Here is a 21736-nt window from a genome sequence, read left to right as displayed (position 1 = left end):
AGAGCGCTGGCCCACGCAGCTCATTTGGCAAGAGGGGAAGGAGGGGAATTGCAAATCCATCCAAAGACAACACGACACGAGCAGGGAACGTGGAGGCTGAGCACTGTAACGGTACACGCTAACACCTGGCCCGTGGCAAAAGCAGGCACCAGCTCTGCTTCGTGCCGAAAACGGGTGAGATGTGAAGAGGCAGCAGACGTCTGGCATCAAAAAGCCTCCAAAAGCCAAGTAAAACTGGGCTTCCAGTTGCTTTTGTTGTCCCCAAAAGCTTTCCCTGTGCTCTTCAGCACGCGTCTCCTGCCCATATGGACAGGAGCTGGTTTCAGCTGTACCACGCTGAGCTGTCGCTGCGGCCACTGGAAGAGGAGGAAATGTTGGGAGGCAGAACCGGGTCTGGCAGTAATTGTCCCATTCGAGAGAGAAGCTCCAGGGGGCATTTCCCACTGCCAATCTGTTTGTGACCACAGGAATCAAAAGCTCACTGAGATCAGAGGGGGAGACTGACAGGCAGAGAGAAAAAAGGGTCTCTGGGGAAAGAACTGCTGCTGGTGGACACCATGGACAGAAGCGATGTTTGGAGCTGAGCACTCCAGGATTGTGAGATTTCAAGGCAATTTCAGGCTCGCCCTTGGTTTATGGAAGAGTCAGAGGTTGAAATGCTCTGCAGTCCAAAAAAGGCTGAGAAGTGCTGAGTTCTGAGAAGCGCTGCTGTATTTTCTGTCAAATTCACTGGTGATGCCAATGGGTTGGTAATGATGCAAGCAAAGAGGGACTCAGACACAGCCAAGGAGTTGACTTTTGCCAAGAGATTTCCCTGCCAGAGCATCAAAAGCTTTCATAAAAATAAAACAGAAGAACCAAGCTCTTACCAGCACCACACAGACTCAGGGAAAAGCTGCAAGCTCTACGTGAGCACCAAGCTCCGAGGATCCAAACAGGAGCTGCAGGAAGACCTGCAAAGAGAATTACCTCCCAGGGAAGTCCTCTCTCACATCTCTCGAGGTCATGCACTGGAGATGTTTTCTACCAGCCATAACAGAATGTGCCAGCCTTAGAGCTTCAAGAAAACCTGCAGCACTGATCAGTTTTGCCCAAATTTAAGAATAATTAAGAATAAACCATCTCAAGGGTAAGAAACGGATCATTCTCTCCCTGTGAAAAGTGGGGAGCAGTGTTCAGCCCGATGCCGAGGAGGACATGTACTGTGCTTGCTGCCTGGGATGCTGCCATCAGCAGTCCCGTCGAGGGAAGCTCCTTTTATCCTGTGCAAAATGGAAAACATGTTTTCTGGAGCGTTCCAAGGGTAGGAACAGAGAAATCTGCCCTCAAGTTCACGGTAAACTTGGGCAAATGCCATTGCTCTATTGGCAGGAAGTCCCCTCAAAGGGAGCCAAAATATACTGCAAAGTGTTTTTGTGTCTGCCTGACAAGCATCTGGGTAATAGCTTTGGCTTCACGAGAGCTGGTTCTAAACAGAAGAAGAAGTGGGACAGTTTCATTGACTAAAATGCGATCTCCCAAATAGCGGCCTCACAGTTGGCCATGCCTGGAAAAAGAAATCGTCTCTCCCAGGGCCAACGCTATCATCAAAACCAGGAGAGAGATTTAATTGGTACCACAACGCGGATGCACTTGGGTTTTATAGTGTCCTTGGCACGGACACCGTGTCGTCTCCTGCCTCTTCAACACGAGCCCGCGTGAGTCAACGCTGCTGCTCAGGAATGCGAGACGAGGATCCAGGCCATGGGCCTAGGAACATTTTAAAGAAAAAGAAGGCTGCTGAACGACCAGGTCCCTCCAAGCCTGTCTCTTCCATACCTCCTGCCAGCACAAAGTCGCCTGCAACTGTGCTTTGAGGTGGTTTTCAGGGAACCGGCGCAGGTTGAAACTCATCTGGCCCAACCAAATAGCAGCGAGAGAACGACTGTGACTGTCAGTGACAGCTTTGTGTCAATTTAAGTCAGCAGAACTGCAGCCCCAGCCCGATCACACTGCGGGAAAGAGTTATTGAACTGCAGTGGTAAAAGGAAAAAGCTGAAGGCGACATCTCCAGCTCCTGCTCACTGGCTCCCGGACTGGTGACTCGTGACAGAAGGTGATGGACATGAACTGCAGCTGGTTTCTAGCTTTCTGAAGAGTGGCCAGTGTACACAGTACATCCACTGCTGTGAGATAAGATGGAAAAAAATGTGTTTCAGAAAAATCCTTTGCAATGAGAGTCAACTTGAGGCAGTAAATCTGTAGGCTGTTGTTACGTCTCTTCTGGGGAGAGCGCCCTTGAAGAACAATTGTTCCTGGGCTCCAGAAGACTTTTTTTTTTTTTCATCCAGTCAATTCTGCTGTAAGAGATGTACCCCATCAAGACCTTTATGTTGGTAAAATGCATGTTAAATATTGGTCTAACATATACCAGAGAGAAACATGCAGCTGAGGCCGTGTCCAGTTAACCTGGGACCAAGATGTGGAATAAGTGATAGATCCGGGGATTTGGTGAGGAGCTGGGCTGTAGGTGCAGAGATGGGGTGAAAGAGCAGGGGTTGGTTGTCTTGCCTTTTCTTGCTTTTTGACAGGTAGAAGTAGCCCACATGGGGTGCAGGTCAGGATCTGCACCGTGAGACTGTGCAAGAGAGATTGCCTTCTTTGTGTAGGAGAACATCACCACCCCAAAACCAGCCTAAGTTGATTTTGCTGTGCGAACGAGGCTACAGAAGTACAAGAAAACAACTCCCCACTAACCCCAATTTATCATCAGTTTCCACATAGTTGTGACATTTGTTTTGTTTGCTAGGCTTCGTAACAGCAGGGTCATCACTGAAGCACCAGCTGAGGAGTAACAGCAGCCAGAGGTGAAGTTTCGTACACCTGAGGAAGAGAAAGCAAGCACAACCATGCAGGAGGCTGTGAGAAAGGCAAGGAACTGGGCAAATCCCCCTCCAAAAAATAGAGGACGTGGTTAAAGTGAAGGATAAGATAACACGGGGTGAGAAAGAAAACATGGGACCGACGTGTTATTTGACTGAGGGCTTTGGAGACTGCAGCAAAGTCTTTGGAAATGAATTCCTGTTATAAAGCTGACCTGGAACATGTACGTGTTACAGCAGTTGCTAGAGCTTTAGCAACTAACCGGATTCCTGCCAAAATTTTCTGGCAGCACGTTTTTTGGGGAAAAGAACTGTCTAGAGATTCCAAGGGGAAGCGTGCAGAGATGAGCAAAACGTTCAAAATCAGCAAAAACATCAACTGTGCTGCCTGCAAACAGATTTTTTCCCGTACAACCCTTCCACTAAGGCCCAAATAGCCAAGACAGTTTTTGTCTTTCAGAAACAGAGGCGCTCGGTGTCACCGCTAAAGCAGCCAAAATGAAGCAGGATCTGGTACATCTGACATCTGAATCCCCGTGCTGGTTTGTTGTGCAGTACTTTAACGCTCTGACTTTGAGGGGCTGCAGCTGAGACCGTCGGCGTGCTGTGACCAGCTGCCTGTCTCCATGCTCTGTGATTCCTGAAGCCCCACATGCTATCCTTCCAACCGCAGCACATAAAATACCTTCTGCAGCTTAACTTGCTGTGTTGAGTGCCTCAGGAGCTGTCTAATTTCACGCTGCTCCTCATCAGGGCAAGGGGGAGACAAGGCTGGATGTCAGGAGATCTGGACTTGGTTCTCAAAACACATTATAGGCTTAAACTTTGGAAAATCCAGAACTCCTGAGCCTTAATTCCTAACCGACAAAACACAGGTAACTGCCTGCCTTCATTATTTTCTTTCTTCTAGTTTGAAAAGTGGCATTTGGGAACATTTAAGCAATAAAACACCCATCACGCCTGCACCAAGGTCAACATCAGAAAACTCCAGCAAATCACAAGCACATCATAACAGACCTGAATAAAAAAACTGTTAGCGAGCAAAACCCAGGGGCTGCTGCTATTCTCCCACAACCTCCCCCTTGAGCACTGTGACCTCTCTGGGGAGCCCAAGGAGATTGTTAGGCTAAAGCATGGAACCAGCTCAGCCACCATCCACCCAGACAGCTTCCCCTACGTGGGGAGATGCAACAGTGAAGCTCCTTCTCCCCTTCTGCTTTTCAAAACCCTACTCCATAAAAATTAAGAGACATACTGCAATATCCCCTCCTCTCTCCCCCCATGTTAACAGCTAGCCACCTTCAGCTAAGAACTAATCGAACCTTTACATAGCTATGAGACCTATATATAAAAACCTGGATATAGTTTTATTATTTGGCAACATGGCACTGTATTTTTTTTTAATAAGAGATGGGTGGGGAATCTGAACCAAGCTGTTATCTAATTTTAAACACAGGCTGTCCACCTGCTTAGCATATCATGTTCTCCATTCCTCCACTCCACCCCTTAACAAAATAATACCTTGATTTTGCATCCCATTCCATTACCCTCAAGGACTGGTTTATAATTACTGTAACCTTACTTGCTGTCTAGAAATGTTGAGGTCAGCTGTTTTCAAAGACAAAACTTCCCTCAAATTCTTAAATGGGGGAAAACGATCCTTTTTATGGGAAATCCTCCAAGTGGCCACAAGACAGGATCACGTTTCAAAAGGCATATCCAACAAAGACAGACCAGCTTTCTTTTCCATTTCAAATGCCACCCTCCTCTGCTTCTTGTCCCCACTAAGCTGTGGGGGTAAAAAAAAATGAAAAATCAGGATTGAATTCAACAGGACAAGGAAGAAGGCCAGTTTTCAGGCACACAGTAGTCCTGGTGGTCAGAGAAGTTTCTGGGAGGAGTAGGAACTTCTGAAAAGTTACTCCAGTACATGCATACATTGGTTAAAGTCAAATCCTAAGAGAAACATGAAGCCATACTGAAAAGTTCCAATTTAACTGTTCATTAACCAAAATTTATTATTAACCTTTAAAAAGCTAATCTATTCCCTAGCGTGTAAAGCTGTTGCTCGCCACACCATCAGTTCACTACTGTTAGTGAGTCTATTTACATAAATTATCGCCTCTGTTCACCTCAAAGGTCTTAGGGGTGCCTCAGCACACATACATACCCGAGATATTCAACAATTCCTGGAGCAGCAGAGCACTTCTGCAGCTGTGGTCGCACGCTCTAGAACATGAGTTTTCATTTAAAAGGACACACTCCTGCCCGCACCTCCACCCCCCACCCCAGAAACCTCCTCCTAGCACACATAATGGCAAGGCAGGCTTTGAAAACATTAACCAACTGTAAATCAATGCTGGGCATTTGCCCAAATTTGCAGCAAGCCTGCAAGAATAGGTCTCGAGTTTGCACCGTTCCCTTCATCTCAGTGCTGTATATGATGCTCTTCACTACGCGGGAGGAATGTGAATCTCAGTGCAGAAACCCACCTCCCCCGAGGAGCCGTTCGTCAGTGTGTGCCATTAATATGTTTACTCCACGCTCTCAAAGCAACTCGTGTGCTTGCCCTAGAGAGCAGCCCAAAACGCTCTCCTTCCCTGTAATAAAATCTGTTTTTATCTTCCAAAACCTTCCATGATGCAGCCAGGCACTGCCAAATCTAAAAGTCCGTGCCATGCAGTTACAGTGAAAAGCAAAATCATTTCATTAGAAAGGCAGGGGGCTATTGTTCTGCCTCTATTGTTTGCATGCAATTCAATTACGCCTCGTTCAAGGCGTCCATGGGAGAAACATGGTGACTGCAGCAAGCATCAGTGTGCAGCTGTACTCCACGCTGTTGCTCAATTTAGATCCTGTTTGCCACAGAGCCTATAAGCCCCTGGATACATGCCTCCTTCCTCTGCATTCCCACCCACACAACTCCAAAGCAGGGCCTGACCTTCCCCGCTCTGCTTTCTCCATGCATCCCGCTTTGGTCCGAACAAATTCCAGCCATCCGCCCTGAGCCCCATGCTCCGACAAGGCCGCACGTTCGGGCCTGTGCCTCGGCCTGCTAGGGTCCCCGGAGCTACACACCCCATCCTGAATCGTTTCTGCTGCTGTGTGGAGACTTCTGAACATAAACCTGCTGTTTGGAGTCTCCTGAACATAAACCTGCTAAAAAAGGCCCACAGTGTGTTCAGCTCTTACCACTTGCACTGCCACAGCCAGGCACTACAGGCCTGACGCCTAATGCCTTCTCAAGAAGTCCCTTAGAGCCCTGTTTAATTTACAACCATGTCCTCAATGCTTCACTGGTTATACTCTGGAAAAGTAAAAGTGTATTTCCAGACTAAAGGATGGAGCATCAGCTATTCCTGTCCTTGGATCCAGGTAAAGTGACACTCTGTGTGTGTATAATACATTTCCACACAGACGTTTCTTTGAGAAAGTGAAACTGTCGGCACCACAGAGGGATTAAGTAGATAGCACAGTTACGTAAAGCTACGAGATACCGTGGGGTGTGGTAGGAAAATGTCACCAGTCTCTAATGTGAGGGTGCAACGTTCAGAGTTCCACATTTCCAAATTTCTGGAGCACAGATGCCGCCTTAGCTTTGGTTCCTGGCAGTACCACAGCATGTCAAGATCAACGTTCAACCCTTTATGGCTCCTACTTGGGAAAGGAAGACACTGTCCACCCAGGCACAACTCAAAGTCCACCTTTGAACTTCAGCATTTCTTATTTTCCTATCCCTTCGGCTGCTTTATCACAGTTTTGCTGACCTGCTTTGACCTGCCTGCTGCCCTCTGAAGAAACTTGGAAGGTACAATCACTTAACCATTCACTAGAAACATGGGTAGTTTTAAATGCCAGATTTCACAAAAATGCCCAGGAGATAAGAAAGGCAATGGGCAGTGAATGCTCCTCACAGCCCACAGTATTCAGCTCCTGGCAGCCCCCAAATTTGCCCAAGACCCCCTCTACCCAAGGAGCTGTGCTCCCAACACAGTGCTTCCTTAAGAGAATAGACATCCCAGCCCTGCTCCTCGAGAGGACAGCTTTAAAAAGATAAATCAGATGTAAACTGTCATTCTAGCAAAGAACTAAAACAATAAGATGAAAGACACTGAATTAATTCCGTTTGAGTGTGTCAAACTCAAGAGTTGTGCGTGTTGGCATTGTCCCTCAAGTGTGGTTTCTCACTCGCATACAATGCTATTTTGAGTACCCTCAGTACTGTCCAAACCAGAAACAAGACCAAACAACAAATTTCCAGTCATGAATGTGGTAAGACAGCCCATTACTCCTCAAAAAGCAGGCAGTGCCCATTGTAACAACAATATTTCCCTCGCTGTATCAGGTCAACGCCGGTTTGCGTTGCTGCTAAATGCAATGGCAATGCATGACAAGGGCTGAATACGACACCCCACCAGACACAAGCCAGACCTGTAGTACGACAGCCATGCAGATCAGGAAGGGAAGCCATACAAAACAGAAGGACTTACACCAGAGTTCATAGTAGTAGTTGCAACACTGGGATTGTCCACAACAGTGGCCCGTTTCACATATGTAACTTTGATTGTTGACACCCATGCAGGTTTCCTTGTCCTAAAATTAAACAGACACACTTTTAAGATGTTTTGTCAGTATCTTCTGTAAATGTAGTCTTTTTTTTTACCCAACAATCTGCAAGCAATTTAAGATTCACAAGTTACGGTCCTGGGAAATTTTAAAATACATAAAGAGATTAAAATACAACTAGGGACCACCAAAGAATATATTCCATAAATGACAGTTTTGAAGAAAACCCCATATCTCCAAACTCATGAGTTACATTGCTTTAGCACCTAGGCAGCGCTGCTTTCTTATCATCCCCTTCCTTTTCCATTAAAAGTTATCATGTTTTGGGAGCCAGGCATTCTCTTAAAGACGAGATATCATTTGTTTCACATTTTACACAATATCGGTGCATTACTGGGGCTGCACGCCAAGTGAAAAAAATGCATTCATAAACAGAACATTATAACTTGAGAAAAGACTGCTTGGATTCATTTAGATCTCAGTGATAATTACAGTATGTTCCTGCAAGATTCCAATCTAAAATGATTCCTTCATAATTAGCCATGTGCTTTATATAAGATCAGCATTCCTGTAAAACTTCTTCCTGGAACAGTGAAGTAGTCCAGGAGCAGAGCCAAATCAGCTGTACTGTATCACCCAGCAGGTCCTCAGGACACTTAAGACGGAAAAGGCGGCTGGTGTGAAGTCTCAGTCCCCCCCAGGAGTCCAGGGTTTCCTGCTAGTCTGAAAACATGGGTGGGACAATGTACAGAACATAAGAAAACAGAAGTCTTTGACAGGCTGTGGTGTATACGTCTCTAAGAGGCGTTGGGGCAACCTGGAAGCCAGAAGACTGTACACCAGCTCTTGGAAAACAAACAGATCTTAATAAAATACACTGATGATGCATACAAACCTGTAACAAAGTCTAAAATTATCACATTTTTTTCCACTTAAAATGTCTTATGAATAATGCAAAGAAAGCATGGGGAAGTTGATACTAACAATGTGTTGAAATAATTCATTTTGTAAGTACCATCTTTCAAATAAAAGATCAATAAATAAACCAATAAAGCCCAACAAAACCCAACCAGCTAGGATGAGCAGCAAATCCAAGGAGCGCAGGCTCTAGGACTGTACATCTGTGGGTCCCAACGCTTGCTGAACTGCACTGTTTCTGCATTGTATGTGAGTGCAACACAGCCCCACTTCGCATAAACCTCTACATAGTCACCACGTGTGCAAAACAAAGCCTCTTTCAAACTACGGATCAGACAACTGAGCAAGGGATGAAAGGCAGAAGTTTCGATGCAGAAGAGTGCCACACTAAGTTCAGGCAAAATTAACCTACAAAGATGAGCCCGAAGTGCAGCAGGTTGAGTCTCAAACCAGAATTTGTACAAATTCCATAACCAAAACAACTACAGCTTTATGACCTCTGTGACAAAACAATTTTTGGAAGGGCTTTGATATCGTGTGGACACAGTTTAGCAAACATAATTCTGCTTAAGATAAACCACTTCCCCTTCCACTACAGGACCCAAAGGTTCCCAAAAGCCTCTAAAAATCATCAGTGGGCTATCCTACACCTCACCGCAGACACAGCAAGGTGGTACCTGCTTCCCATTTCCAGGAGAACACCACTTTGCTGGACAAAACAGCCAAATTGCTTTGCTGCATGTAACTAAAGCAAACATTTCATATTCTCATCTTAAAACACTGCACATCAAAAGAAGAAACAACATTTTCCTATAGACTAAGGAGCAGTTTTCCATCTCTAATTACAGTGTCTGATAGCAACTTCTAGCAGACACCGCTGAGCTAGCGCAGCATTTTCTGCTTCAGGAGCACTGCTCATTCCAAAAGCTGTAATTTGAATCAGGAAAAGAACTAGGAACAGGACACATCCCTTCTCTCATCTGTTCTTATTAGTTTATTTACACTTTTCCTCACTTTTATTGGCTTTGCAGAGTTAAAGCGACTGATGAACGGGATAGATTTTGGCTCTCACATCAACAGAATTGAGAAATTAAGATCCCATTGCAAAATTGCAATCCTGTTGATAATGCACAAGCCAAAAACTCACCAGCTGAGGTCTGCGGTTGTGACATAAGAAGATCAATGTGACATGTTGAACTAGCACACGAGTCACGTGGAGCTGGTGAGAGAACAGAGCCCCACAGTGCCATTTCAGGATCTCCTCCGCATCACAACACTGATCTGTCCTTGACCACCTGTGTTTATTTCCCCCCCCCCCCCCCCACAAATTTGTTCCATTCAGCGTTGCCTGCTCCAAAAGGATAGCAATAAGGAACACACTGGTCTTTTGGCAGCAGTAACCTACATCAGCTTCAACATTGCTGTAATCTTCCTGCTTCAGAACTTGCAGCAGTCCTGGTTGCAGAGGCTCTCCTTCTTTTGGAGATCCAGTCTCAAGCAACATCCTGCTTTCCCATCCGAATTAAAATTCAAGACTGTGGTGTAAACTTACTGCCTGGAGCTTCTCTAATGCGCAAGCACCTGTACCTTTGAACAGGCTCGCAGTTTGCTCTCGGCACACGCAGTTCAGAAAGCCCAAGCTGTCAAAGCTCCTGTGGTGCGGGGCCACCAGCTTTGCTCCTCAAAGCCCAGGCAGGATGCGGGACTGGATGCCCTGTGCCAAGCATAGGGGTTGGGATGGGAATTCCCATAAGGATGGGAAGCTCCTCTTAGTGCAGCCCTCTGACAGCCCAGCCACCGACAGGTTCTGGGAATGTGGAGCCGTCAGACCCCGTTCCACGTGTCAGACCCAGAGCTGTCACCCTTGTTTCCAAATAGTTTCACAGAATCAAGGAATAATTTAGTTTGGAAAAAATCCCAGCAGATCAGGTGGTCCAAGCCCTGGCTCAGAGCACAGCTACCTCCGATGTTAGGTTACTCAACTCAGCATGGGGAAAAAGATAAAAGGTAAAAGGCACCCAATCTTCAGAAAGAACAAAAATTTCAACGCAAGGAGAGCACTGCTCTGGGTTGCATTACAGGTGTCTCCCTTCCTCTTCCTCTCTGAGGTCAAGAACCATTTCTGCAAAATCTGAGCCACTGTACATTTTTGTCCACTGTTTCACAAGCCAAGGAAGAGGTAATGCACTGCTATCAGGCCATGATACAGGATGCACCATTTTTTTTAGGAAGCTCCTACTTTCTGCCGAGCACTTGGATTAGGGTTCAATTTCTAATTAAATCCTATCCCGCATACTTCTTATCATCAGTGTAACATTATTTTTACTTCCTTCTCCCATTCATTCCTTGTATCATATGCTTCCAATCTAACTACTTAAGACATATCAGCAATGTACTTATCTCCAGTCTAAATGTCTCCTGGAAACAATATCACAAAGGTTTGTGCTTCCTCTTTCACACCAACAGCCACAGACAAGGCACACGATTGAAACAGTAGTATTATAGATAACAAATATATGTATGGGAAAGAAAAACAGAAGCAAAGTTGGAGCATTCGCAGCTTATTGACCTGCCTTCATCTCTAGTTCCCATCGAACAGCACTTTTAATGATCATTTTAAATCACTCTTAGCAGCATGGAGTTTGTACTGAAGTACCACAAAGAGGTTTCGTTGTTGTTTTTTTTACGGTAGTCTTAGGAAAACAACAGAGGGGGAGGGTTTCTTCCCGAAAGTGCTTTCCTCCCCAATAGCCAGTGGCTATTGCATTCCGAGGCAGGCTTCCCTGCTGAAGGACAGCCTTGTTTTCTGGCTGTCCAGGCAAGCACATCCCTCCCCGCCAGCCTTTGTTGGGCTAACTGCAGACGCCTCCAGACAGGATTACTAAGCAGCTCTACCCGGCTCTGTTCTCAGTGTTCGGCTCCATTAGAGCAGAGTTTTCCTGTTTCACAACGAAGAGGCCCGAACACGCCATCCGTTATCTCCCTCCTGCAAAGCCTTGGAGATTTCCAGCTCATTTCAAGGAGCTGGCTTTGTCCTGTAAAGCAGCACGTAGCCTGGGCTCTGTGTACATCGCTGCCTCCTTGGCATTATCGCCAAGCTGACACAGATCTGGGAAACTGGACTCACTGGATCCCTGATGCACACTCGAAGGCAAGAGCTTTCACGAGATGGCTCTGCAGTCCCAGAGGCTGTTTCATCCCCCTCTCCAAACTAACAGAGGCCACTTGTTAAATCTCGAGCAGGCTCACTCTAAAGAAGCTCATTGAGATGTGAAGACCTCATCTTGCCGTGCTTGGAGAGTCTCTTAGTACTCTAGACATGTTTTCCCTATTCTAGATTAGTTTTCCCTTGTCATACACAAATTTTGTAAAGCAGCTTCCTTTGAATGCAAAAAAAAAAAAAATGAGTTTTTACTTATTTTTTGTTGTTGATAAATTGGCATTTGTGATAAACCCACAACCACGCTGGCAACTCTGCCAGCAGCACACTTTTGCTGTCAACTGCTTTTACAAATAATCCTTAAAATATCCAGCAGTGGTAGGTATAAGAGAACTCAAGGCAGTGGCATATGTTGTCAAGCCCAAAGCTACAGCAAACGCTAACGTCAGTGCCAGGGATAAAAGCCAGTTACTTTCTCCACCTTCCAGTTTCGTATTGGACCTCTGCTGGAAGTCTACGTGACAAACTAAAGGTCAAAACCTGGGGCACCATCGTGACAGGAGGCATTCATGGAAGCCTGTACGTTGGCTGAACTGCCCCTCAACGCAAGGAAGGACGTCATCAGACCTCCTTAACCTACTTTTGTACAGGTTTTCAGAAGTGGTTGGGTTTAATTGCCATAGCTGTTAGAATTTCTCGCCTCTGAAGCCAATATAGGAAATGGAGAGAAAGAAGAACTGATTGACAATGGAGGATTATTACAATAAAAGGATCGAGAGACTTCAAAATGGACTTTCCTACTTTCAAAAACCAGCAGCTAACCTGGTAACGCTGTTGCTATGTCAAAAAGGAGAAAGATGAAGATGAGCAGATTCCAGACCACTGTGGCTATTTTCCAAGCTGAAAATTAATACGTGCAACCGCAGCAACAAACACCGCAGCCCACGCTCACAAGTGCATAGTTGGCAGTGAACCACCTACAAAAGATGACTCCTCAGCTGGCACTAACCAGGTAACTCAAACCAGCAGTGGCTGATACCGCTGAGATCTAATAACCTTTTTAGCTTTTTGCTCTGTCTCTTCTTTCCAGAGAAATCCAGCCCCCGTTACCTTAAATATGAGCACCTTGCATGTGCGTGGCCTGCGTGTGTCACTCATCCATCCATCCCAGCCTTGGTGACATCCAGACACCCTGGAAAATACTTGGAAATGCGACTTGCATTTGCTGGCAGCGGGCTGCATGCTATTGCTCCCTTCGATAGGGTAGCCAGATTTTTAGACCTACTCTAATACCCTGCCCTCTCCAAGCTTCAATATAGCATTTGTACAGCACTACACAGCAAATTACTGTTTGGACTGAAAAAGGTGAGGATTAGTAATGGAGTGCCAGGGGTGAGTAAAGAATGGAGTAGCAGGCCTACGAACAGAGGGACACGGTGAAAAGACCAGCAGTGGGAAGGAGACCGCCAGGCTGGCATCTGCCCGAGGGCAAGGTGCTGCTGGATTTAACAGGATTCGGGCTCAACCTCTGACCGCTCTGGTTTCATGGCTCCCACAGGGGACTTTGGTAGTAAGCATCTATTTAAAAACAAAGTCCTGACCTAGTTATGTCACTAATCTCACTGCGCACAGGCAGCAGACCCTTGCTTTCAGTACCTAGCTGCACCCACAACCACCAAGCAGGAGGGATTCAAACGTGTGATGCGATCTTCAGAATAGCATGTAAAACCTAGGTATTTTTTTTAGTAACTCACAACCACTATTTGAACCATATAAATTCTTTAAGCACGCAGTTACAAAATGGAAGTGACTACCAGTATCTTAAATATATGTGTTAGAAACAGCAGGAAAAACAATTTGATACTGCTGAGGTGCCACTTGGCTTTTTACTCAAGCTCACATATCAGACTTCCACTAGTGTTTGTTAGCCAGGCCCATCGGGGACAGCTCACAAGAAACATAAAGCTACTTGAGAAGATGAGCATCTCTGTCAGATAAGAGACAGCAGGGGTAAGGTTAAAGCCGCTGCTGGAAATATTAGGCCAGAATGCCAAATCTTGTCACAGGGTTTACCATAATTCGTGGCCAACAGTTACTAACCCATATTTATCTTGGGGAAAATAAAATAAAATAAATTTCCAGGTGCTCTCAGGGAAGGACAGCAGATGGGATGGCAGCAAGGAGTGGTAAGGCCCCACTCAAGGCCACACCAGCAGCCCCCCAGCCTCCTCCCTGGCACCGTGGTCATCACACAGCATCCAAACCCTCTATGTTTGGTAGTCCCTTGGAATATAAACCAGCAGCTATCTAGGCAAGTGCTGTGCCTTAGGTGGGACAAATTGAACAAAAGCACCGAAGTCTGGTGAGGATGAAATTGGCTTCGATCACCACACGTTGCAGGAACAGACCCAACACAGGGGCTCAGCCCCCCAGCACCACGGCGGATAAATTCCTGCCAGCCTGCCTTACGGTGGACAACTGGGGCCAGGAAATAAACGAAACCAGGACATTTATTCCTAAGATATCCTACTCAAATTTTGTTTTCCTGAAGTTAAAAAGAAACGTGTTAAATACAAACATCCAAATACCCCAAGTAAAATAAGAGGGGAAAGAGTTATGCCTCTGAGCTGTCCCGGGCACAATAAAGATCTCCAAAATGGGAATTCTAATCCACAGCATTTATTACTTCGCTAATGCTAGCGTCAGGGGAATTATATTTAAATCGCCGTGATTAATCAGCCACAGCAGGCCCATCTTCACCCACAGAGGATGCAGAACCTCCGAGGTTTTATTAACCCTTACCTAAGGAACAAATCGGTTATCTGCATCCATTTATCTCGGAGAAATCACCAGCCATCTTCAAAGGAGCACAGCTTCCCTATATATTACAGGCATACCAGGGTACTTCAAAAAGAGCCGGTTTCATTTTTGTTCGTAGCAAGTTTCACTTTCGGACGGCACCAAGGGCCCTGTTTGCGCTGTATGGGCCACGTGAAAGTGTTTACTTCCTCGGCACCTTGCTAGAAGCTTCCCAGAGGCAGCCCCGGCCCTGTGGTGTGCCGGACCCGCTTCCAGGAAATGACGGCTGCGGGGAGGCCGCACTGCGCTCGGTTGTTTTAAAACCCAAACAGCTGGCAGCACCTGAAACCTCCAGCACTAAGAATTGAGAAATCAGAAGCGGAAGAGTTAAAGAGTCAAACACTTCAACCTTACTTCCCTTTTTCTTTCACGTTTCTGCCACCAAGCGCAGATGGACGCGGCCAAGCTTCCACCTGCGACCCTCAGAGCTCAAAATTGAGGTGACGCACATGGATGGGTGTCGGGGAGCAGCACCCCTAGTGCTGAGCAGGGAAAGGGGAAGAAAGGCAGCCCGGACACCCAAGTGTTTACAGTCCGAGGGCAAACACAAGAGACAATAGAGGCGGATGCATGACGAGATGTTCCTGAATTCCTCCCACGCTTTTAATTAAATAGCGCTGCTCGCTAACTACTCTTTTGTTCCCCCCTTTTACAAGTGGGAAATTTCTTAATACTATCCGCACGCAGGACACCATCCCGAATACCTGCTTTTTGAAGTCTAAAAATGATTAAAGCTAACATTCAAGCGGCTTGTTTCCACCGTATCCTCCATCAGCGGATAAAAATAGTCGAGAGCTTTGCTCAACTGCTCTTGAGGCAACACCTTTTTTCTGCTTCCTGTAAATGCCTCTGTATCTGTGCTGAAAAGTCACAAGCAGAGAAAAAAGCACCGTCCAGCCCACCGAGATAAACAGACGGTCTCGGTCTGAGCGAGTGAAACAGAAGCACACCTCACTGCCAGCTTTACACCTTACGCAGCCCCTCAGTTGTGCCAAACCCCTTTCTAAAACAAAAAGACCCGTTCAGAGAAAGAAGCTTTAGAGGAAAACATGCCCGTGCAACTCGAACATTAAGCCAGCTGTGCCTCAGTGCAAGTTGAGAGTTACCTGAAGTTGTTTAGCTTTTGTGCCCGAACCTCCCTCCTCGGTTCAGTTCCTGGGTTTTTAGGGAAAGTCTCTGTGCCCTGAGTGCTAACAAGTGAACTATTATTACAGCTACTGCGTTCAGTTACAGAAGGTCATTGTGCTAGAGGTAGTTTCTTATGTAAAAGTGTTTTCAAATCAGCAGGGTGGGGGGAGCTGCATTTCACCAAAACCTGAACTGATAAGGAAAGAGACAGAACTGTTTACTCAGCAGTGTTAAGTCATTTTCCCTTCATTTCTACATGACACCAAGTAGGTAGTTTAAACATGCCACAGCCAGATCTTGAAAGTTTAATGCCACGTTAGAAACTGCAGGCAGCACTCTGATATCATGCAGTATCTATTTACTGTGGATTACAGATCCCAGCAGCACCGGAGAGAGTTTACAGTTAAGATTCCCCTACGGACGTGCCTCCCAGACCAAAAAAAGGTTTTGCTCTCCCCGAGCCTAAGAACAAATAGTTGGCACTCTCCTCCAGCAGGGAGCAGCTGGGCAGTTGCTACCGTTTCTCACTCCACTCCCCACGGCCAGCCATTACATTACCCCAAGTTTCTTGCTCGAGCTGAAATCCCCCGGAAAAATTAAAAAGTCACCAAACTGGGGGGCACGGCAAGTTGCCGTTTTCTGTTTGGTGACCTTTGTCAGAGAAGAGAGAGAAAGAGAGGAAAAAATACATGCCTTTTTTTTTGTTGTTGTTTGTTTAATGCTCAAAATACTGCTCCTGCAATAAAATGGTTTAAAGTTTGGCATGAGTTTGTAGACATGGTATATATATAATTCAATTCTAAGGAATGTGGAAAGTACCCCTAAAAACTAACCAAACAAAACCAGCAGAGGAGCACAACACAAAGAGAAACCCTGCCGGCAGTCCTACCCCACCACGACCAAAACACGAGTTTCTTTCCCCAAACGGCAGCTTCGCTCCTTCCTCGCTAACCAGAGCGCAGCCCTCACACAACCGCACTCCCCAGTCAAATGCCATGGCTGGGGAAGTGCCGTGTGTAGGGTTCTGCTCTGGGACAACTGGAAATCATTTCCTTATGCGAGGTGGAGGGGGGATAAAATAAAAGCGAGTCACGTCCTCGAGCAAGCAGCGCCCACCGCACCGAAGCCGGTTACCTGTCTGAGACCCAAGAGGAAAGGCATTCTGCAGGCTCATCCTCTGCACCCGCGCATGGGAACGCAGGAATTTAAAGCCCCACAGCAAGCATTTCCTCATCTGCTGCGGGAGCCCGCGCCTCCGATCCTATTTAAACCAGGGCTTCCTCGGCTGGGAATGCTATGTAAACAGGGTCCTGGGACACGGCACGCACTCTGGCTCCCCCTCCTCCTCCTCCCACTCCCCGTGACATATCTCAGACGCAGCCGAGCCGGGGTGTTTGCAAGAGGGAAATGACATCAGGTCGGGCGCTTCTGAAAAAAAAAAAATAGCAGAAATAAAAAAAATAAAAAAGAAACCTTAAGGCAGCTGCCGGTTACCAGCAGGCAGCTCGCCGCACACAGAAGCGGCGCTGCCGGTGCGGGACGCTGGCAGCGAGCTGTGGCCGAGCAGGGGCTGCTGCTCCCCGCTAGTTGGATGCTTCGAGCAGAGGAGAAGCTATTAAAATCGTCGGTGAGAGCCAGCAGGTCCTCAGTGATTATTAAATCTCGCCAAGCAAAAAAATAGCTTTCTCCTCAAAAATAGATTAAACACCCCAATTCGCTGCTCCGTGCTGCATGGCGAGGTGAGCAGGCAGCGGGTTTTGTCTGAGCATCTCCAGATGCTGGGGACCTGGATGGACGGACCCAAAGGCTGCTAAAAGCGAGGGCAGCAGTTCCCTTGCTTTTGGCAGGGCCAGGATGGGGCCCCTACAGTGTGAGACAGGTGACGGGAAGACATCTTAATCCCCCTCTCCCCAGGGAAAACACGACCAGCCCCGACGGCCGGTTTCTAATTCTACTCGAGCTCATTTCACATTTTCGTGCCAAGGGGCAATTAAGCCTTATAAACAAATTCATCATCTGGTGCACAGGATGGCATTTCTTGTTTGTCCTCTCCCAAGCAAGGAGTACAGCAAGTTCCACGCCGGGGTAGGGGATGACACTGCAGAAGGTAATCTAAATTTAACTCCTTTTCCTACCTACACTCTGAAAGTTCAGCAACCTCTTTTTTTTCATGCTTCTCTTTAATCAGCAGCTGTTCTCGTCTGTCCTGCAGGGACCGGGGCACCGCCACCACTCCCATGTGCCGCAGCAGCAACGCCGTGGATGTTTAGCAAGGGGGGAAACTCCCCTTGCTTTTGGCTGTTTCAGCTTTTGGAGCTCAATACATTAAAATATTTGACAAGGGCAAGGAGTGTGTTTTTTGTTTTTTTTCATCGAGAGTTCATTGAATCCCTTTTTTAGTAGAAGTTTTAACAATAACTTCAGAGAGAGAGCAAGACAGCAAGAGGCACAAACCGCATACAATTCTTACAAATGCTAATTTGCAACAGCAAAAAAAAAGGAGGAAAAAACAGAACAGAAAATCCCCAAACAACCAGTTTGCAGCAGCATCAGAGACTGCACCCATTTTCCACACCAAAACTCGATGACCACTGCCACCACCACCTCCCAGCCAGGCCCTGGGTTGTTTCCCAAATGAGGACCCCATGGTGGGGGACCCCTACACAACCAGGCTGCAAGGCTGTAATAATTATTACCTATTTTCACACCACGTTAAAGCTACCATATAAACTTGCTGTTGAAGGTGAGCGTGTCTCTGTTTTTCCTAAGAGAAAATAGGCAAGTAAGTAATTTCCTGAAGGACACAAAACATCAGCATTAACTATCACCAGGCAATGGGATTTTCCAGCTTTTGTGCCTCTGGATCAAACAAACTCTCAACCTTTGCTTTTCCAATTCTATGGACAAACACCAATGATATAAAAGGGCAGCTTTCTGTTTTAGTAATCTCTTCTGTGGCCTCACGCTGTCCTTTGAAATATCCGATTTTGGCTGCTGCTATACAGAGCCCTGGACTAGCCAGATCTGAGGGCTGAGCCAGTGCAGCAATTTGTGAATCCCCACTGTCAGAAGGGATCTAACTTTAACAACCTGCCTCTCCTCCAGCACGTACTCAAAAAGCAAAGCTTCATTCCAGACTGAAGACAGGTCGTGAGGGACTATCAAAGGCAGTAACTCGGTGGAAAAGCCAAAACATCCTGATCTGTGTGTGAATTCAGTGATTCTGAAAAAAAATGACACAAAAAATGCGGTTTGCAAATAGGCATTGCCACATCTGAGTGCAGCAGCAACCCTCTCTCGAAGTCCCTGATTGACAGCAGCCAGCGATGTGCTCCACAAAATCTGCGGTAGGTGACTATGGAAAAAGCCCTGGAGAGAAATAAAAAGCAAAACAAAACCAAACCTCCCCAGCCCCAGCAGTTCCACAAGTTAGCTCATACCCTTTTGATATCCTAATCAACCCAGTCTTTTCAAAACACTCAGGTTCTTCTAATCTTTGCAATTGTTTTGGATGTTTCAAATGGTATCATTTTAACCCCCACATTTTTTCTTTCTTTCTTTCTTTTTTTTTTTTTTTTTTTTTTTTTTAATTCATAAGTCCTAGCTCCAATGGCAATGAGTTTCACAGACAGTGGTTATAAACAAGTAATTCCTTTCATCAGGAGTGAATTCACCACCTTCTAATTTGACTTTCATATTATTACCAGGTGGGAACAGAAGTCCCCATCCATCTCCTCACCCATTCATTAGTCTGTACGTGTTAGCTATCTTCTTGTAAGAGATATCCATCTTCCTAGTCCTCTTAGTGTAAAATCTTTTCCCAAAGCCTTTAGCTGCTCATTGCCCGTTTCCAAAACCCTTCTAATTTTCTATTGCCCTCTGCTTGGGAGCGAGCAGAGCTGAAATAATTGTTCTTTTAATGAGAGCAGCAGCAGCTTTAAATCAGGCTCAGCATGGGTTTCACTTCCTTTACGTGAACCTGGAGTTTAACATCTGCAGGGCCGTGTCTATGATGTCTTGTGTAACTATCCAAGATGTGAGGAACAGAGCAAACAAGTTCTTCTCTGTGAATAAATCACTTGAGAGCTCTGAAAAATCAGGGCTAAAGTCAGGACAGATTACAGGATCAACATTATTTTGAATATCTGCTTGTTTAGGCAGCCACCAACCATCCTCGTTCAGCACATCAGCGTGGATCCCACTGCAGGTTATAGGTGAGCAAGTTCATGGTTTTGTTTTGTATCATTTTTTTCAAGCAGATGCAATAAAGACCCCTTGCTTTATCTGACACTAGTTCTGCTCTCCTGAATATGCCACCTGCACCAGACACAACGTGCAAAGGATGCTGCTCGACAATTTTACAAGCCCAGCACAGCCTGTGCCTTGTGATCTCAGATACTAGCATGCTACTGAAGCAGATGATGGAATTTGTTTGGCCCATTTTAGAGCTGCTCTGATGTTTGATGGGACAGGCTCGTGAGTGGGTTCAGTAAACCAGCAAGATCCATTCCCCATTTTGATACCCCCGAGGAGACAGCTTGACCTTTAGATGATCCAGATATGACAACATGATTGGAACAAAAATGAAGCCACGCAGCTCAAATCTGTCAGGCCTGAAGCACAATGCTAGTCCCAGTGGCTCTGTTATTGGAGCCCTAGGCAGGAACAGGTTTTGAGCACTAAATATGGGTGGTCTGTAATATCCCCATAACTGCAATACCATTGTTCTGGAAAAAAAAGAATACTGCAGCTATATATATATAGGTTAACCCTGAAGTCAGAACAACTGTTATCTAAAAAGTCCTCCATTTACCCCAGGACGCTGTTATTTTCACGTTGGTAACAGGAGCATCCCTTGAGCATCAGCTATCCATTTTCATTAGTCAGCCCGTAGCCTTGGGTGCTAGAACCGAGACTACACAAATCTGTCAGGCACAAACAAAATGTGAAAGGAGCAACCTGAACGGGGGTGACTTTATCTTTGTCTGTCCTGAAGATGGCTTTGCAAGTAAAGAAAAAAGGGAGAGAAAAATATAGGAAGGCATAAAAGCAGATCCCTGCTTCTCTTACGGTAAGACAACATCCAGGAATAACCAAGCTCCATCTGCCCTGGCAGAATTGCTCTAATGGGGTTTGTTTGCTAGCAGAAGTGGCATAAGATGTTTGGAAATCATCTGTGCTGGATCAGCAGTGCAATGCTAGACCACTAGCGCAACTTCTGGTAGACCACTTGCCTACTTGTTACCGCCTCCTGAAAAGCAGAGGGCCCCTTTCCCATCCTGACAGCATCCATACAAAAACATAACTTTCCAGCACCAGGAACAGATGCACTGGGTTCCTGTAACTCGCAGCATTGGTGCTGCCTACACACATCATCATCAAGAAATTCCAGAGCAACAGGCCAGTCTGATAATTCCCCAGCACCTAGAGGATCTTCTCTATTGCTCAAGGAATACAAATAAACCTTTTAGACCCTTTGGGTCTAGTACCACTGAACTATTTCAGAGGTGGTTAAAGCAGGTCCCCCTATTAGTATGCAGTCAACTACAAAACAAGGACACTTAAGTCACTTGTGTTTAATGTTTCTCAGACCAAAATGCCTTCCTCGTTGCTAGAGAGAACAAAGAGTAACTCCAGCAAAAGGCATTTTACATGTGGAAACTGACTTGTGAGCAAGTGCCACAGCCAGTCTGCTGGATCAATGAATTTCAACGTGCAATGAAGCTCAAGGGCTTGCAGTGGTCCCAGCCTGTCCTTGGGCAGGTCCCCCTTCTCTGCAGCCTGCTGCTGCTGCTGTCAGCTCCGTGGTTTTGAAGCACAAGATGCTTTTGCAGGCAACTCAGTCTAGATAAGCAAATGGGGACTGTGTTTCAACCTCACTGCTGTCACCTATGCTTTGTCTCCAAGTAACTGGTTAACCAGGGAGGTAGAGACCGAGCACTTCAAAACATGCTTAGTGCTGTGGGGAGCCCCAGTGCCTACAATTCATGCTCAATTCTGGTTGAATCTTGCACAGCAATTGTCAGACGAGCAGACAAGTGCAAATACACACCACGTCCTCCACCCGAAAGCCAGGAGTGAGCCCTGAACCAAAGGAGGAGGCACTGCGTAGGAAACCACCACCCACAGTCACCTGGTATTTTTGCTTGTCCTCCTCTTCAATTTTTGTACGTGGGTGAAGAAATACCAACAGTAAAGCACCTTCCTTTGCACTTTTGTAAAGCAAGCAATCGCTCCTCTGAGG

General features: G+C 46.2%; 1 protein-coding gene across 4 annotated transcripts in view; it reads right to left on the bottom strand.

Annotated features, from left to right (window-relative positions):
• Positions 1-21736, bottom strand: part of WBP1L (WW domain binding protein 1 like) — a 54850-nt gene that overhangs the window by 6599 nt on the left and 26515 nt on the right. The window contains exons 1-2 of one of the 4 annotated variants that reach the window (XM_084290100.1): positions 16627-16910; positions 7352-7454 (exon numbers count right to left, since the gene is read on the bottom strand). In XM_084290100.1, the coding sequence (XP_084146226.1) occupies positions 7352-7454; positions 16627-16653 (130 nt within the window). In that variant the 5' untranslated portion in view covers positions 16654-16910. Of the gene's footprint in view, positions 1-7351; positions 7455-16185; positions 16273-16626; positions 16914-21736 lie in introns of those variants that run through there. The other 3 variants (XM_084290099.1, XM_084290098.1, XM_084290101.1) reach the window with 3 other exon arrangements.

The sequence above is a fragment of the Netta rufina genome, assembly GCF_964035555.1.
Source record: "Netta rufina genome assembly, chromosome: 7".
Classification (NCBI taxonomy): domain Eukaryota; kingdom Metazoa; phylum Chordata; class Aves; order Anseriformes; family Anatidae; genus Netta; species Netta rufina.
Note: the sequence above shows the minus strand (reverse complement) of the source record. Positions and strands in the feature narration are given on the sequence as shown.